The 19,756-nt window shown below is 42.5% G+C and overlaps 1 protein-coding gene across 2 annotated transcripts in view; it reads right to left on the bottom strand.

Annotated features, from left to right (window-relative positions):
- The window catches only part of TXNDC11 (thioredoxin domain containing 11), a 65,479-nt gene that overhangs the window by 14,706 nt on the left and 31,017 nt on the right, over positions 1-19,756 (bottom strand). The window contains exons 6-8 of one of the 2 annotated variants that reach the window (XM_065892369.1): positions 9,090-9,140; positions 6,268-6,398; positions 3,987-4,187 (exon numbers count right to left, since the gene is read on the bottom strand). In XM_065892369.1, coding sequence (XP_065748441.1) covers positions 3,987-4,187; positions 6,268-6,398; positions 9,090-9,140 — 383 coding nt within the window. The remainder of the gene's footprint in view (positions 1-3,986; positions 4,188-6,267; positions 6,399-9,089; positions 9,141-19,756) is intronic. The other variant, XM_065892370.1, reaches the window with a different exon arrangement.

Below are 19,756 nucleotides of genomic sequence, written 5' to 3'. Positions count from 1 at the left end.
TTCGGCATAAAAATGGTTACTTCAGATGATAAACCAGTGTTTTGGTTTTTTCCCCCCCGCACAAAAACATCTCAGACCTTTTTAAAGGATAAGGCTCTGACAGCACATTACACTAAAAAGGTCAAGCCCGTGTGATTCATAAATAGCCCAGCTGCCCTCATGCCCCATCCTGGTACTACTTTATATTCAAAGACATAATAGATTACCACCCCCAGTCCCCCCCACCAAAACCCACAAAAATTCAAGTACAGTCAGCCCTCCATATCCTTAGGTTCTGTATCTACAATTCCAACAACCATGGATCGAAAATATTCAGGGGGAAAAATGCCAGAAAAGAAAGCTTGAATTTGCTGCACGTAGGCAACTATTTACATACCATTTATATTACATCAGGTATCATAAGTAATCTTAGAGATGATTTAAAATATACGGAAGATGTGCATAGGTTATATACAAATACTATGCTATTTTACACATGGAACTTGAGTATGTTGGATTTTGGTATCTGCAGGGGGCCTGGAACCAACCCCAATGTGGATACCAGGGGATGTCTGTATTTACCATGGATTTTTATGAAAAGTCCAAGTAGGAGTACACTGAGGAGAGCAAAACTTACGAGGTCTTCCTTCCTCATCTCTTTCATTCTTAATGTCTCTCACAAACAAAGCAGCCGTGTAAAGGATATTCTTAAGTGAAGAAAATATTTTATACACTAATGTCCCTGAAAAGTGAGGAGTTCTTAGTTTTCTCCTATAAACTGAACCAGTTTTTACTGTTATATTCCTTTTTCATAACAGGCAGTTTTGAAAAGGCACTCCAGTTACATCCCGTATATGAATCACTTGATGTCACATTTAATTTCATGTGAACTAATAAGGAAAATTTGGCAAAAAACTTTAAATGTCTGCACTATAAATGCTTCCTTCCATTTTTGTTAATCGGAGAAATCTGTAAGTCTGGACAAGGTGCCTTTGTCCCCCAGACTCGTACGCAGTGGACGCCTCAGAGCAGCGCTGTGAAAGCTAAGAACCCGGGACTTCCCTGGCGGCTCAGTGGTTAAGAATCCACCTGCCAATGCAGGGGACACGGGTTCGAGCCCTGGTCCAGGAAGATCCCACATGCCACAGAGCAGCTAAGCCTGTGCACCACAACTACTGAGCCTGCGTGCCGCAACTATTGAAGCCCGTGCGCCCAGAGCCTGTGCTCCGCAACAAGAGAAGCCACCGCAGTAAGAAGCCCACTCGCTGCAACTTGAGAAAGCCCCCGTGCAGTAAAGAAGACCCAATGCAGCCGAAAATAAAATTAATTAATTAATAATAAAAATAATTCAAAAAAACAAGCTAAGAACCCACACAGAGTCTCTTCTGGCTGCGCTAAGAATTTCTTTTGATAAGCACACTGAGATGTCTCATGAGCTCTCCGGGACTCTCTGGAGACGCTGGGGTCAGGGGCCTGATGCCGTGCGCGGTGCACGCCGTGCTCTCCTGGGGGAAGGGTGGGGCACATGTGTGGAAGAACAGCTGCCTGGTGCTGGCCTGGGCCTCACAGGGCAGTCCCCACATGGCCGTCCCTTACTGACTGACTCCCCTGCCCCGACTCTACAATGACCACTCTCTTCTCGACAAGGCAGGCCTCCTCCATCGCCTGCCCAAAGTTGGGCCTAAAAGCATAAATGGAAAAATAAGGCTTAAGGCTTAAATTCTTTTGGGGTCAAGGAGCCTTTGAGTTTAGAACTCACCCTCATGTAAGGGAGGTGTTCACCCCTCCCACCCCGCCCAACCCCAAGGATGACTTCCTTACTTCTAGTCACTGTGTCACTCTTTCCCATCCCACCCCACTTCCCATCCCCAACACCACTGTCCAAGTTCAGCATCTTCCTACTTCTCACTTTTCTGGAACACGGCTGCTAGGAAAACTTTAATAATGGTAACACAGCTCTGCTGACAGCGCTCCATTATCAGATTTTGACGGCTACGATTAATCCTGGAGTCCTCAAAGAAACACCCAAAAGCCTCTCCTCCAGCGTTTTTTTTCTGGGTCTTCTTCAATCAGTCCCTTATGGAGACCATACAACCTGTCCTATTTCCTAATATCTAAACCCGTCGCCCCCTGCCCACCCCCGTGCCTTTGCTCAGGCTATTCCTTCCCTTAAGTTGCTCTCAGCCCATCACAATTCTAGCCACCCCTGAAGGCCTGTCTCAAAACACTCATCCCTCCCACAGCCCCCTCCTGCCTCCCTCCTGTCCAGCCCCCAGCTTCCCGGGACAGCACCCACTCTCCTCCAGTTCCTCCCGGGGCTGAGCACACTCTGCCTTGAATTACAAGCAGGTTCTTGCTCCTCTACCAGACAGGCCTCTGAGACCATGAGACCAAGGCTCTGCTTTCTCCATTTTTCTCCACCGTGGCTCCCTGGCACAGTGCTCCATAAACGTTTGCTAAAGGGGCCTGAAATGAACAGGGAAATGTACTGCACTTGGCTGAGTAATCCATAACACTAAGATGCCACCTGGTTTAACCACAGGCTGTGATTAAGGGACTCTCTTCACCTCACAGGGACACTAAGAGCCCGGAGGAAAGGAGCTGTGGGCAAAACCTTGATAAACAAAGACAGAGGAGTACAGGGAGATGCGGGAGACACTCACCCAGAAGCAAAGAGTTGGAAAGCAAGTGTCTCCCACCAGGTGTCTAAATCCAAGCACAACCCCCCAGAGGAACTGGGCTCCAGTCACAAAATACCACACAACCCAGAACCCCGACATGCCCAAGCCAGACAAGACAGAATTCTCCAGGAGGAAACTTTAAAAGTTAAAGTAAAAATCCACAACCATGGCTAATACCTTGGTTGAAAACCCCACCTTTCCTACAAAGAGCTTTAAGGGCTCTTAATACTAGAGTGTCTTAGTTCATAAAATAACTGTGTAGTGAAGATTTTCTAAAGAAATTAAGTCTTATTACTTCAAGTCCTCCCTAATCAGAGAATAAACAAAGCTATTTCATCTTCTCTTCTTTCCTCCTCTAAGCCATGGTAGCAGCATTCACTCAGAAGGCCCCCGGCAGGGATAATAACTTCAACAAAGAGGCTCCAGAGCAGCCAAGTGAGGGGTCTGGCCTGGCCTCCCGGTTCCCTCAGGAAAGAAGAATCCTGCCTCCCGGCTCCCTTTCAGGAAAGCAGGCTCCCTTTCAGGAAAGCAGGCCATCAGGCTCATGTGGAGGGCTTGGGAGAGGCAGCATCTAGGCAGCCGGGCCAGTGATTCACTGGCTGCCTGAAATTGGTTTTGGCCAATTAAGGGATCCTTGAGGGAAGGAAAAAATAAAACTCCCAGTAAATCCAATTTAGCAATCCCAGGCGTTCTCGGCTGATTGTTATTGCTCTAAGTGCCTCGAACAATCCCATGTATAAAATAAACTCACACCCAGAGACAGCGAATGCACCAGATGAAGCAGAAAAGGCAGCAGGGAGGGGCTGACTCCTGATGGCGGTTGTCTCCGAAAACTGCTCTGTGAGACATGCAAGGTTTAGAAAAACATGGGATCCCAAGGTCACCACCACTGCTGCTGCCTGCTGGGCTGAGAGTGGCCAGGGCCAACAGTCTGATCAAACCCCCGCGACAACAGAATCCCAAAGGCCACACTAAACCCTACCATCCCCTCTGCCCCTCTCCCGGGCATCCGTCACCGCAGGAAGAGAGCCATCTATCTGGTCCTTTTCCAGAGAGGCACAGTTTGCCTTCCCTGTCCCCTCCGACTCAGCAGACCTGAGCAGCTGTCAGTAATGTGGCCAGAGAGGCTGTGGTGAGTCCTACCCAAGGCACGGGCTCTCCTGCTCACTTACAGCAGAAAGAAGTAACGCCACAGAAACGCAGCAGCTGCTCCTGGCGGCTGCTCGGCGGCTAGGGGAAACTACTCTGATCGCGGAATGAGAAAAGGCTAAGTTAATGAGTTTCTCCGACTCCTCATGAGACACCTTTTACCATTATGACTCTTACCTCATCTATTAAAGGATGACTTTCGGCTAAGGGATTAAAAGGTATAAATACAAAAAGTGCTGGTCCCTTCTTCAGTTCATTGTTCAGCAGGAGACTCTTGCCGCCGTGTGGCCGCAGCCATCGAAGGAGCAGCTCTCGGTTTTCTAAGGCCCACTTATAGATGTTCTCAGCTGTGTAGTTGATGACCTCCCTGGGAAAGACCTGGGAAGGACAAACGCACAGAGGATAAAAAGCAGGGCAGGATCAAAGCACATCCTCAGCCCCGTCCTCAACCCCACACTTCACAGGTGAGGAAAATGAGGCTCAGAGCAGTGACATGACCTGTCCCTGCCTGTGCAGCTAAACCCTGGCTCTACTTCTCCAGACAGAGCGCTTCCTCACAAGCAGCTCGGAAAAGCAAAAGCAGCTGTAAGAGGTGACTTGCATATCATGTGGTTCATCTTTTTCCCTTTAGACAGACTCGTCTATCAACAAATAAGCCTCCTTGCCTGCTGCTGGCAACAATGACCTCTACCACCCTGCGCAAGGGGAGCTCTAAGGGAACAGAAATGATGGAGTCAAGGGTAATTTTTACCTTGGTAAAATCATGTTTAACTTGGTCCCTGGGGACCCTCTGTTAGGGCCGAAGTTTGGATCTGCCTTGCTCACATGTACCCCCAGTGACCAGAACACCTGGCACAGAGCGGGAACTCAACAAATATTTGCATGAATCCATGAGTGACCTAGAACTTGTACAAGGCCACGGATCACATTTTATGTGTACAGAATGAAGGAGAGATACACCTAGATTTTTTGCTTTGTTTTCCTATAATAATCAAGAGTACGTCAACACAAAATTATTTTTGAAATTCCAGTGATATAAATCACTGGGTTTCTTTCAAACAAAACTCCCCACAGAATGCTTCGGAGAGTTCCACAAAATGAGGTATTTTACACTCCCCAAAATACAGGTTTAAATTGGCTTACAACAAAGATGTCCACTGCTTTTATTTTTAAAAAATACTGGTATCCCAGTATTATTTCATTTGCTAAAAGGAATTCTGCTGCTACACCAACCGACCAACCTTAAAAAGTATGGAACTGATGCAGTAAACCCAGTATCTTTTTCAGTATCATTCTCAGTCCTACCTTCTTTTCTCCGTCTATTTTAAATTTCTTCCTCAGTACCCTTTACTATACATAAACACGATATATGTTGGTTGTATAGCATGCTATAAAGGAAGGATGAAGGAAAAGGATAGCAAAGGCAGATGAAGTCAAAAGAAGCTTAGACAGAGAAACAAGGAGAGTGGGTGGGTGGTCGGAGAAACCATCACAGCGGTGATTCCCAAAGTGGGATGGTGGGAGTCTTAAAAAACATAATCAACATTTCTATCTGGAAAACACAGAAATACATTTGACTTTGGGAATATAAACTGCGAGAAGTAAAGCCATCTGGGATATAGAGATATGCAGAAGCCAGGGTGACTGGCACTGAGGGCGCCCCCCAGGAGGGTCTAACAGCATGAGGCCTGCACACTGAGCCGAGGGGAGCGTGGGATTAAAGGGCTGGGCACACTGGGTACGGGAGATCTGGTCTTCACTCGACCTGTAAGTCACTGACACCATCAATGAAGTCAGAGAGAGAAAATACTGAAGAAAAATAAACTCAGTGCTGAGACTGAGGAAGTAGCAATAAACAGAGCAGAAGCACAGCACTAAGCAGGATACAGGTCAAAAGCTCAGAAACAGCTGAGTTGGGGCTGGTCCACCAGAAAGCAAATAAAATCAGGGAACAAAGACAACAATGGAAAACGAGGCTCTCTGGGGCGGAAAGCCAACAACTTCTCACTGTGACTTGACAAGAACTTCAAAATCCATTTCATCAGCTAAAGGAGAAAAGCATGTCACATTACTACTCTTGATAAATGGAACAAATGAAGAAAGAACATTGCCCAAAGGAAGCTTAACCTCTGAGAACATGGGCCCAGAGTAACACTTCTCCAACAGAGTAACTCTGCAATTTCATCCAAGAAGGAAAACTAACAAGGCTGTATCAAAATCTAAGAATATAAACAGAATTTCTAGATGTTAAATCCAAGAGCCCTCTAATGCATGAGTTCTGAACCAGGGGCATGGGCTCCACAGAGGGGCTGTAGGGACTCTCAGTTTGCAATATAAAATCATGTGTGCTCCCCTAGAGAGAGTATCCATAGATTTTATCCAATTCTCAAAGAAGTCTGTGATCCAAACAAGGTTAAGAACCACTGCGCTAATATAAACGTGATTTCAAAATACTTACAAGTGATGTGTTGAAATGTCTATGTAAATACACACTTCCAGAGTGTACTAAGGATACCAGTTTCGCAAGATGTTTATTTGTGATAACCCCAAATCGTACTGTTCCTAGGTAATCTGAAACAGAAAATTTTCCTTTATTAAAAAGAAAAAGCCTATGCCTTAAAACAACCACAAAACCCAGTGATCAAATCCTGACGCACAAATTCCCCAGAGCAAAGCTCTTTTTGGGCACCTAGCCTAGACAGAAAAGGAGAAGCCGAAGAAACAACCTCCTGAAACAGACCTCACGTCTACTCCTGTGCACCTGTCTCTGACAAGCACTTGCACTGTGTCCGTCCGTGTCCCCCCGAATCACTAGCCCCACCCAGGCACATGCTGTGCTGTCTGGACACTTCCACGGCCAATTCCTTCTCATCATTCAGATCTCAGCTCTGACCCCACCTTCTCTGAGAAGCCCTCCCTGACCACCCGCCTCCGGGAAAACACTCAGAGGATGGTCTGGAAGGGGAAACTGGGGCTCCCTCCTGACTCAGGTCCTCTCTCTACCATTACTCTAATTTTTTTTGTTGTTGTTGTGGTACGCGGGCCTCTCACTGTTGTGGCCTCTCCCGCTGCAGAGCACAGGCTCTGGACGCACAGGCTCAGTGGCCATGGCTCACGGGCCCAGCCACTCCGCGGCATGTGGGATCTTCCCGGACCGGGGCACGAACCCGTGTCCCCTGCATCGGCAGGTGGACTCTCAACCACTGCGCCACCAGGGAAGCCCTACTCTAATTTTTTAATAGCACTTATTAACTGGTACATAATCCTACTGATTTATTTAGATATTCTTTGGTCCAACTTCCTCTTAAGTTCTGTGAAATCAGAAACCTTGTTTATTGCTGTTACCCCAGCACCTAAAGCAGTGTCTGGGCATCTGCATATTGACCTCCTGATTAATAAATATTAGTTAAATGAATCAATCTAGCATATATAGTAACTCATAAATTAGTAAGAAAAAGAAAGCAGTTAAAAATGGTCAAATCACAGAAAAGGAAATATAAAAGGCTAAAAATACACTCAACCTCACTATTTCAGAGGAAAGCAAATGAGAACAAAATGCCACTTTTCACCTTCAAAATGCCCAAAATTTGAGACACAGGAAATATCAAATATTGATGACCAGCAGAGAAACGAGTACTCTGATGCAAAGCTGGTGGAAAGGGTAAAATGGCAGCCGCTTGGGAGAGCATCTGCTGTAGTGACCACAGTGGGACAGGGACACAGCCTGCAGCCCCACAGCTCCACTTCTTAGTGTCTACACATGTGCACCAAGAGACAAGCAAGGACAGTCACCAAGAAGTACTCTGCAGCTGTTAAAAACAGTGGGGCAGGGCTATCTATACAACATGAATAGATTTTCTAAGACACATATGAGTAAAAAAGCAAGCTGAAGAAAGATAAAGTATACCTTTTATGTGGAAAAAAGCGTCACACATAAAATGTTTTCCCCTACAGGCACGTATGTTTAGAAATGTATACAGAATCTGAAAGGATAATAAAAATTGTTTCATGTTGGGGGATGGAGATCAAAGGGGACTTTATCCTTAGGTGTGAAGCTTTCTTTTTCCCCCCCAAGGAGTATATTTAATGTAATATTTGTGTGATTAAGAACTGACTAAACTATCTAGTATTAAAGGAGGTGGATAAGACGGTGTAGGAAAAGGTGCATTCTTTCCTATCCCCTTTCTGCTTTATTAGCAAACGTTAAATAAAATATCAGTTAAACTTTAAATGCTACCAACTGATATCTAAGTAGTTAAAATATGAAGGTGCTAAACACACGAAGTTTCTAGCTTAACCACACGGCCCATCTTCCAGCAGTGGCGGCATCTTCCTCTCAGAGGAGGAGTGGCTGTTGAGGATGAGGTGAGAGTGACCGTGTCCCTAACGGCAGCTGGACAATCTAGCACAAACCTGATGAGTTTAAAATGGCACAAAACCAAAGAAACACAAGAAGAGTAAATCAGAAATGGGGCTTCCCTGGTGGCACAGTGGCTAAGACTCCACGCTCCCAATGCAGGGGGCCCGGGTTCAATCCCTGATCGGGGAACTGGATCCCGCGTGCCGCAACAAAGATCCCGTGCGTCGCAATTCTAAGACCTGGCACAGCCAAATAAAAATAAGTAAATAAATAAATATTAAAGAAAAAGAAGAATAAACCAGAAATGACGGAAATGGCTTACTTACAGGGTGGGTGGCAAAGAGGGGGTGGGTAATGGGAACTGGAGAACAGGGGTGAGGCAGCCTGACCTTCCTCTGAGTATCAGAAGCACGGCAAAGCTCACAGCCTTCACACACGCAAAAACTAAAATCATGATACCAACTAGCATGTGTGGGGATCCAGTGGGGAACAACAAGCACTAACAAACCAACCTAGCTGTACTGCAAATGCATCACACCTCAGTGAAGGGGTGGTGAGTGGGGAGAAAGAATGAACCAGAAGAGAACAGCAAACGGTATCTTGACTGAATACTGTAAAACTAAAGACGATGAGAGCCAGGCTTCTCAGGGCAGGAGAAAAGTTACATACGAAGAGGGGAAAGCTAAAATGAACTTTGCGGTGTTAGATTGGAATCAGAAAAAATTAGTATAAACTTATGACCTTTTGTATAACCTTACAACTTATGACACAGAAAACAGATATAGAACTATGGAGGCACGCATGTGTGTGGGTATAAATACGTATATGTCCTAGCTCTTTCTGCTGAAAGGGCCTAGAAGTAATGACACCTAATACTGAAGAGCATATCTCGTACCCAGGTCTGGGTTTCTAAATGTCACTCTCCAATAAAAAGAAACCAGGGCTTCTTGGAGAAGAGGCTGATCCCAGAGCTGGGGCAAAGGAAGTACAAGATGAGCCTGAAACATCTTGTCAAGTCAGAACGAAAGATGTGCTCATAAAAGGAGGGAGATATGTTCAAAGGACACAGGCGCCAACCCAAGATGCTCCTAATGGCCAAAGCCAGAACAATTTGAGCAACAAAATAAACAACCAGTATTTTTCAAAAGTGTCAATATCATGAAAGACAAGGAAAGAGTGAGGAATTGTTATAGGAGGAGACTAATTAAATGTGATGTAGGATCCCAGATCAGATCCTGGAACAGAAAACAGTCATTAGTGAAAACACTGGCAAAATTCAATAATGTCTGCAGTTTAGTTAATAATCCTGTACCAATGTTAATTTCTTAGTTTTGGCAAAAGCACCCTAACAAATGGTTAAATAATATGTGAACCATGGGGGAAGCTAAGTGAAGGCAGGACGTTAGGAAACTCCCTGTTCTATTCTTCCAACTTTTCTGCAAGCATAAAATTAGTTCAAAATTTAAATTTAAAAAAATGGCATAGGGCTTCCCTGGTGGCACAGTGGTTGAGAGTCCACCTGCCGATGCAGGGGACACGGGTTCGTGCCCCGGTCCGGGAAGATCCCACATGCCGCGGAGTGGCCGGGCCCGTGAGCCATGGCCACTGAGCCTGTGCGTCCAGAGCCCGTGCTGTGCAGCGGGAGAGGCCACAACAGTGAGAGGCCTGCGTACTGCAAAAAAAAAAAAAAAAAAAAAAAAGAATGGACAGCTGCCTGCACAGAGCAGATTCTAACATGCCCAAACATGTTATAATTTCAAAATTTTATTTTTTACAGAGAAATTTACAAAAATCACACATTTTTAAAGTTCCTGCATATACTGGAAATCTTGCTGGACGAAGCAGCTTAAGTTTGCAGTCCCATGTGTACAAGGAGTACATGAATTAGCAGAGGAAGTTTACAGTGTCAAAATGACACAAGAAAGTAACACTTCTCATCTCCATATCCAGAACATTCTGTTAAGCAGGGCTCCAGGGCTTTCTACAATAGGGGCCTTTGTCATTTATAAAATGAGTAATTTTGTCCTAAAATGAAGCTTTAATACTTTAATTAAGGTCTTTGAATGTGTTAATAATTTAAAATAAATTCAGAATCATGCTCTCCCCTCCCCCAACAATGGTCCAACACAACGGCATGATCCTATTCAGTTAATAATAATATGGGCTTCCCTGGTGGCACAGTGGTTGAGAGTCTGCCTGGCGATGCAGGGGACATGGGTTCGTGCCCTGGTCTGGGAAGATCCCACATGCCGCAGAGCAGGCTAGGCTCGTGAGCCATGGCCGCTGAGCCTGCGCGTCCGGAGCCTGTTCTCCGCAACAGGAGAGGCCACAACAGTGAGAGGCCCGCGTACCACAAAAAAAAAAAAAAAAATCAATAAAATTTCCAAACTTGCACAAGTCTCTTAGATAGCCTCATCCACCAGAGTGCAGACAGCAGAAGAACTACAATCCTGCAGCCTGTGGAACAAAAACCACATTCACAGAAAGATAGACAAGATGAAAAGGCAGAAGGCTATGTACCAGATGAAGGAACAAGATAAAACCCCAGAAAAACAACTTAATGAAGTAGAGATAGGCAACCTTCCAGAAAAATAATTCAGAATAATGATAGTAAAGATGATCCAGGACCTCGGAAAAAGAATGGAGGCAAATATCGAGAAGATGCAAGAAATGTTTAACAAAGACCTAGAAGAGTTAAAAAACAAACAAACAGAGATAAACAATACAATAACTGAAATGAAAACTACGCTAGAAGAAATCAATAGCAGAATAACAGGCAGAAGAACCGATAAGTGACCTGGAAGACAGAATGGTGGAATTCACTGCTGAACAGAATAAAGAAAAAAGAATGAAAAGAAATGAAGACAGCCTAAGAGACCTCTGGGACAACATTAAACGCAAAAACATTCGCATTATAGGGGTCCCAGAAGGAGAAGAGAGAAAGGACCCAAGAAAATATTTGAAGAGATTATAGTCGAAAACTTCCCTAACATGGGAAAGGAAATCCAGGAAGTGTAGAGAGTCCCATACAGGATAAACCCAAGGAGAAACATGCCAAGACACGCAGTAATCAAATTGGCAAAAATTAAAGACAAAGAAACATTACTGAAAGCAGCAAGGGAAAAATGGCAAATAACATACAAGGGAACTCCCATAAGGTTAACAGCTGTTTTCTCAGCAGAAACTCTACAAGCCAGAAGGGAGTGGCATGATATACTTAAAGTGATGAAAGGGAAGAACCTACAACCAATATTACTCCACCCAGCAAGGATCTCATTCAGATTCGATGGAGAAATCAAAAGCTTTACAGACAAGTGAAAGCTAAGAGTTCAGCACCACCAAAACAGCTCTACAACAAATGCTAAAGGAACCTCTCTAAGTGGGAAAGAGAAGAAAAGGACCTACAAAAACAAACCCAAAACATTTAAGAAAATGGTAATAGGAACATACATACCGATAATTACCTTAAACGTGAATGGATTAAATGCTCCAACCAAAAGACACAGGCTTGCTGAACAGTTACGAAAACAAGACCCATATATATGCTGTCTACAAGAGACGCACTTCAGACCTAGGGGCACATACAGACTGAAAGTGAGGGGATGGAAAAAGATATTCCATGCAAATGGCAATCAAAAGAAAGCTGGAGTAGCAATAGTCATATCCGATAAAATACTTTAAAATAAAGAATGTTACAAGAGACAAGGGAGGACACTACATAATGATCAAGGGATCAATCCAAGAAGAAGATATAACAATTATAAATATATATTACCCCAACATAGGTGCACCTCAATACATAAGGCAACTGCTAACAGCTATAAAAGAGGAAATCGACAGTAACACAATACTAGTGGGGGACTTTAATAACACCTCAGTTACACCAATGGACAGATCATCCAAACAGAAAATTAACAAGGAAAGACAAGATTTAAATGACACAATAGACCCGATAGATTTAATTGATATTTATAGGACATTCCATCCAAAAACAGTAGATTACACTTTCTTCTCAAGTGCACACGGAACATTCTCCAGGACAGATCACATCTTGGGTCACAAATCAAGCCTCAGTAAATTTCAGAAAACTGAAATCATATCAAGCATCTTTTCTGACCACAATGCTATGAGACTAGAAGTGAATTACAGGGAAAAAAACGTAAAAAACAAGCACATGGAGGCTAAACAATACGTTACTAAATAACCAAAAGATCACTGAAGAAATCAAAAAATACCTAGAGACAAATGACAATGGAGACACGACGACCCAAAACCTATGGGATGCAGCAAAAGCAGTTCTAAGAGGGAAGTTTATAGCAATACAAGTCTACCTCAAGAAACAAAAAAATCTCAAATAAACAATCTAACCTTGCACCTAAAGGAACTAGAGAAAGAAGAACAAACAAAACCCAAAGTTAGCAAAAGGAAAGAAATCATAAAGATCGGAGCAGAAATAAATGAAATAGAAACAAAGAAAACAATAGCAAAGATCAATAAAACTAAAAGTTGGTTCTTTGAGAAGATAAACAAAATTGATAAACCATTAGCCAGACTCATCAAGAGGGAGAAGACTCAAGTCAATAAAATTAGAAATGAAAAAGGAGAAGTTACGACACCACAGAAATACAAAGCATCCTAAGAGACTACTACAAGCAACTCTATGCCAATAAAATGGACAACCTGGAAGAAATGGACAAATTCTTAGAAAGGTAGAACCTTTCAAGACTGAACCAGGAAAAAATAGAAAATATGAACAGACCAATCATAAGTAATGAAATTGAAACTGTGATAAAAAATCTTCCAACAAACAAAAGTCCAGGACCAGATGGCTTCACAGGTGAATTCTATCAAACATTTAGAGAAGAGCTAACACCCATCCTTCTCAAACTCTTCCAAGTAACTGCAGAGGAAGGAACACTCCCAAAATCATTCTATGAGGCCACCATCACCCTGATACCAAAACCAGACAAAGATACTACAAAAAAAGAAAATTACAGACCAATATCACTGATGAATATAGATGCAAAAATCCTCAACAAAATACTAGCAAACAGAATCCAACAACATACTAAAAGATCATACACCATGATCAAGTGGGATTTATCCCAGGGATGCAAGGACTCTTCAATATATGCAAATCAATGTGATAAACCATATTAACAAACTGAAGAACAAAAACCATATGATCATCTCAATAGATGCAGAAAAAGCTTTTGACAAAATTCAACACCCATTTATGATAAAAATTCTCCAGAAAGTGGGCAAAGAGGAAACCTACCTCAACATAATAAAGAAAAAAAAAATCTCAATAAACTGTTAGCCAGGTAACTGGCCAGTTATAGTCTCTATTAACCATCCAGTGCAAGGTGTCAGAAAGACACCTGCAAGATGTAACAACAGCTTGAAAGAACATCTGGGTGAAGGCAGTAGTTACTGAGCAGTTTCTGTAGCAGGTCACACAGACACTAAGTAGGTCAAGGTGACCACAGCATGAAGACTGCTGCCTGCTACAAAAGGTGCTGAGTCCTTGGCCCTGTGTCCCTCAGCTACAAGGCAACCCACTGCACACACAGCCACCACTAGGCTCCCCATGAGACGTGGGGTGAGCAGAATGAATACTGTCATGCTGATTCGCTGTCTGTGTGCTTTGAGTAACAAACAGCCTTTCTTTGATCCATTAAACATTGTCTACTTTTAGATGTACTGTAGGTTTACCCTTTGCTATCTTTTATGAGACTAGGGTTCTTTTCTGCCACTAACAGAATGCTCTACCCCTGCTTCCCACGCCCCCACAGGTGGAGCTTCCGCTGACCTTCTTGCACCTTCCACACACCACTGTCACCATTTACCTCATGGCAACCACCAAGGATGCATCGAGAATGGAAAGATCTGAAATTCCATCTGGTTTCTATTCAGATTCATCTGGCTCACTTGTGACCTTTCTGGTGTGCATTCAGGTTTTTTGTTTTTGGCCACTGCCTAATGTTTTAATATCAGACTACTTCATTTTGCTTAAAACCACTGCTTTAAATTCAATTTTTAATATTAAAACTTCAGTTCAGTATTAAGGTAAAGCAAACACATTCTGAGGCAAGACCTCAGTGAGGCAAAATATTAAAATTCTCAAACATTCCAGAAAGAACAAGAATTCGTTTCTTTTGTTAGCAAAAGAGAATAGTTTTTTCTTTTTATTGAAGTATAGTTGATTTACAATATTGTATAAGTTTCAAGTGTACGGCAAAGTGATTCAGATATGTACATATGTATATATATATATTTATTTCAGATTATTTTCTACTAATATATTTTTAACTGTGCTTTAAAGTTAATAATAAAGCGTCCTGCCAGAAGCAAAGCTACACAATTCGCACTCAGCAACTACCAGATTACCAAGACTACCAGGAGGACACTCTGAAGCATTAACTCAAGGATGTGCCTGCAGGAAGGAGACTCAGTATCTTAGGAAATAACTGTTTTCCCCGGGATACTTGGATAATGAGGCCCAGGCCCTGAGTGCACTGTCCTATGTTGTAGCCACTAACCATATGTGGCTAATGAGCACTTGAAATATGAGCAACCGAGGGACTAAATTTTAACTTTATTTGATTTTAATTAATTTAATTTAAAAGTGATACTCAATTCAGTTATCAGAAAATGTTTAAGTATGTTTAAGACAACATGGGTATGTAACCTGAAGCTAATATAATATTGTAAATCAACTATATTTCAATAAAATAAGTAAAATGAAACAATATAAATATTTGGTATATAAATCACTTTTTCAACTGTAAATTTTATGAACTCTAAATACAGATCAAGTATGTCCAATGAACATTTAGCAGCTGAATTGAGATGGGGCTGTTAAGTATAAAAGACTTGGTTCAAAAAAAAAAAGTTAAATATCTCAATAGTTTTTATGCTGATTACATGTTGAAATGCTAATAATTTGGGTACACTGGGTTAAATAAAATATAAATCATTAAATTAATTTTACCTATTTCTTCTTAAATTTTAACACAGCCACCAGGAAATTTTTAAATACCTCCGTGGTTCATCTTATAGTTCTACTGGACTGTGCCAAGGTGGCAATGATGAAAAAGCAAGATTCATGTAACTCAGGAAGAAGATTAGGCTAAGATAATAAGCCCACTAGCCAGTAAACCTTAATAATGGACAATTATCTGGGAAGGAAACGTAAGACAAAGATTTTTTCGTGAATGATTATTTTTAAGAATCCAAGAGCAGAGAATGATTATTTTAAAGAATGTGCCCCACTCTCTCCTTCGGAAAGGAAAAGGTGGGACTCTAAACCTTGTGACTCTGGGTATAAACTGCCGAGCTTCTGAAATTAATTCTCTCTGAGGGCTAGAGTAAACAGCACTTGGTGTCCTACAAAGTAAGGTACCCAAGGATACAATGAAATAATGAGCAGAAATGCTGGAACTGAACAACATGGAAATTTTTACATCAGGACTGGCCATCTGCTCTCCAGGAGGCTTTCATGTGAGCTAATCTCTGAGGGATCATAGGACAAAATGGAATATCAGGTCAAGAAAAATACTGATAAAGGAAACTGCTAACAAATGAAATACTTCAAAACTGAATACCACTGGGTTAAGTCACATGGCTTTTAATCTACATGGCTAAGTTATTTACTCCCTGGGGAAAATTCTCTCACTTCTTTTTTTTTTTTTTTTTTTTTTGCGGTACGCGGGCCTCTCACTGTTGTGGCATCTCCCGTAGTGGAGCACAGGCTCCGGACGCGCAGGCTCAGTGGCCATGGCTCACAGGCCCAGCCGCTCCGCGGCATGTGGGATCCTCCCGGGCCGGGGCATGAACCCGTGTCCCCTGCATCGGCATGCGGACTCTCAACCACTGCACCACCAGGGAAGCCCTCTCTCACTTCTTTACTCTGGGAAGTAGTGACACTCCCAAAGGCAAACCTGTATTGTGGTACCTTCCACCCTGGCAACGATTCTCATTTTACTCTATACTCTGCCATTTTTATTAACTTCTGCTTTCCAACTCTTCTTTACAAGGTTTTGGACAAGGAGGAAAAAGGAAAACGACAGGATTATATAAAAAGGAATAACAACAGCCCCTCCAAGATTACTCAGCATTTACATGGTGATTCATCATCATTCGCTAGATGATTTCACACACTTTAAATGCATTCATTAAAATGAAAAAATCTTCAAAGAAATGCAATAGTTTATAGAAATGTTTGTTTTCAATGTATGAACTATAGCTATTGCTTGCATTTTTTTCCACAGAAATCTGACTCTGAGATTTGTATACTGTCAAAATTCTCTTTTCTTTTTTCTATTTTTGGCTGCGCCACATGCCTTGTAGGATCTCAGTTCCCCAACCAGGGATTGAACCTGGGCCACAGCAGTGAAAGCACTGAATCCTGACCACTAGACCACCAGGGAACTCCCTCAAAATTCTTAATATAAAGCACAAAGCAATTATCTAGAAAAAAACTCTGGCAATATGGGCACCAGAGATACAATATGCACATTCTGGTACATGCCAAAATACTGCTGAACTCTAAGTAAACATGTAACTCCTTAGCTGTGATTTTTCTCTTTCTTGTGAGTTAGAGAGGAGGGCAAGAAAAATATAGTTCCAAATACATCATTTTAGGGGAACATAAACTATAGAAATATGCACTGTTCTATATACTAACATGATAGTAAACTTAACACCCTCACACCACTGTTCTCATTTAACCAGAGCATAATATTAAAATGATCAATTCAAATATGTCCCTTGTGTGTATTTCAATTAAATTCCTTTAAAAAAAAAAAACCCTCAGGGAGGCAAAGACTTCACAAAAGAAACACATCTGCTTAGAAATCCCTCCTCCATCCCCTCTTACGCTGCTCTTAGGGTCTAGGATAGGTGTCACATATTCTTCTTTTTTAAATAACTCTTTACAAATATAAAAACAATTCTTAGCTCCCAGGTCTAAAAAAAAACAGGCCAAGGGCCAATGCATTTTCAAGCTGAAGTTTCCTTTAGAGGCAACTAGGGCAAAGTTCCCTTATCCTGCTGATGGGGAACCTGAAGACCAGTGAGAAGGGGTGACTGGTGAGCTGTGGTCACACAGGACAGCTGCCACTAACATGACTGATCAGGACAGTCAGTTTCCGACTACTTGTTAGGAAGATACTACTAAAGTCTAAGGGAAAATCAGAAAACAACGTTGGTTGCTAAGTGGGAGACACAGCCAACGAGTGCAACAGGAGTTCCAAGAAGGGAGCCAGTGGATGGAAATCTCCACTTGATGTCCACAGTGTGCCAGACATCATGCTGGCTGGGCAATATTTACAAATCCCAGAGGACTTCAGTTAGGCCTTGAAAAATTAGGAAGGCAGATAACAACTAGGGCAAGGCATTGCATTTTAAGTAGTATCATGGGCAAAGACCAGGAGGTAGGAATCACCATATTGTGCCACCTGTCCCACCTCCAGAGATTACAGAGGCAGATGGAGTGATGTGGTCCTGGATTCCTATCTCACTCCTCATTTACTGGTACATGACTATATCAAGTTGCTATTTCTGCTGTAACAAATTACCACTAACTTAGTAGTTTAAAAAAACATAAATTTATCTTACAGTTCTGGAGGTCGAAGTCCAAAATGGGCCTCATTGGGCTAAAATCAAGGTACAGCAGGTAATGTTCCTTCTGGAGGCTCTAGGGGAGAATGCATCTCCTTGCCTTTCCTACCATTTAGAGGCTACCTGCATTCCTTGGCTTGAGGCTACCTGTATTGGCTTGTGGCCCTTTCCGTTTCAAAACCAGTAATGGCCGGACAAGTCCTTCTCATACTGCATCACTCTGACAATATTCTTTGCCTCTCGATGCCACTTTTAAGAATCGTTCTGATTACACTGGGCCTACTCAGATAATCCAGGATAATCTCCCTTTCTCAATGTCAGCTGATTAGCAACCCAAATCCATAGGCAACCTCCATTTCCTCTTGCCATGTAATGTAACATATTCACAGGTCCTGGGGATTAGAATGTGGACATCTCTGGGGAGCCAATGTTCTGCCTCACAGTGTCCTGGATTCTGTTAACAACCTCCTCCAAGCCTCAGCTTCCTCACCTGAGACAGTAACACCGAGATAATAACAGTTTCTACTTCAAAGAGTGGCACTGAAGACTGGATCATCCAGGTAAAGCCCTCCGTCCAGTATCAGCTTATCACGCTCAATGTTACATAACAAGTGGTCAAGTGGAGACCAGAATGGGGTTTGTCTGCACTGAGTCAAGTCGTTTCACTATAAGTTTGTGACTTTATTTTAGAAGGTGATCCCTGAGAGGTTTCTAAGATTTTAGTTTTTGGTTCTTTGTCTAGGAGTCTTATTTCAGCTTAAACAAAACAAAAAAACCAAAACCCCCCAACAACCTTGAAGAAATAGGATCAAAAATCAAAACACACACATACACACTACTAAAACAGGACACCTTTAAAAAGGTAGAAAATACCACAAGACAATTAGAAAGTAAAGATGGTGTAATTTTTCAAATACACGGGTTCAAGGAATCAAAATATCTACAAATGGGCACTAAATTTAGTTCTGAGCTCTCCGCACACCTTTTGCTCTTCTCAACGCCGCCTATCTTCCACTCTCCCGTTCCTTACACACTTACCTGAAGGCTGACCCCTCATTCTCCTGGGAAATCCTCCCCACCTCCAGTCTTCCCTGAACTGATCCGGACGCCCTACCTCCGTGCTCCGACGAAGCCTGTCACAGATGTGTCACTGCACTCACATTGTGGGTAAGCCCACCTGTTGGCCACACTAGCTGGTGGCACCCCGATGGTGAGGAACAAGTTTTACTCCTCTTTACGGCTGTAGCACAAAGTGGATCCTCAAATGTTTGTTGAATTAATAAATCATGCTTCTGAAGCTAATTCAAAGTGCGGGGATGTCTGTTTTTGGCCTTAGTGCTTATCTAGCAGCACTTACAAGGCTTAAGAGATGTCATAATAGGAATAAAAGCATTTCCTATGAAATATGATTACATCCTTGCTAAAATAATAGCAACATAATTAAAAAGTCAATTTTAGGTATGGGAACAAAAGGTATGGAATTTCTAATGTGTATTAATCAGTACCCAGAGGGCCTCAGAACACAGGCAGTTAGTTAGAAAAAGATTTCCCTCTTTAAGCGAGTATAGTGACAACAAATGACATTATGTGGGAAAACCAGTGACCTAGAACCTGTTTCATTCACGGGGAATCGTTAAACCCAACGCTTGGTCCAAACTCCCAAGAGTGAGACCCAGGAACCTGAGAAAATAAAGCAATTTCAGAGTCAACCTTGCCTAAGAAGTCAATCCCTTGTCTTTCCAATGACTTTAAGAATGTCACTTTCAGGATAAGAAAATCCTACTTTTCATACCTCTTGATGTTGTACAAAGTTTCACAATCTAACAGAAAAGTGCTCCAAAAAAAGCTTTATTTGTTAATAAGGATATGGAGGAGGGAGCTTCTTGTGCCCTGACTCAATTCTACCAGCAAATCACAGCACCATCAGACGCCACCTAGTGGAGTAGAGGGACCCTACACTGGA

The sequence above is a fragment of the Phocoena phocoena genome, chromosome 15 (genome assembly GCF_963924675.1).
Source record: "Phocoena phocoena chromosome 15, mPhoPho1.1, whole genome shotgun sequence".
NCBI lineage: Eukaryota > Metazoa > Chordata > Mammalia > Artiodactyla > Phocoenidae > Phocoena > Phocoena phocoena.
The sequence above is the reverse complement of the archived record's forward strand: the minus strand, read 5'-3'. Positions and strand labels throughout refer to the sequence as shown.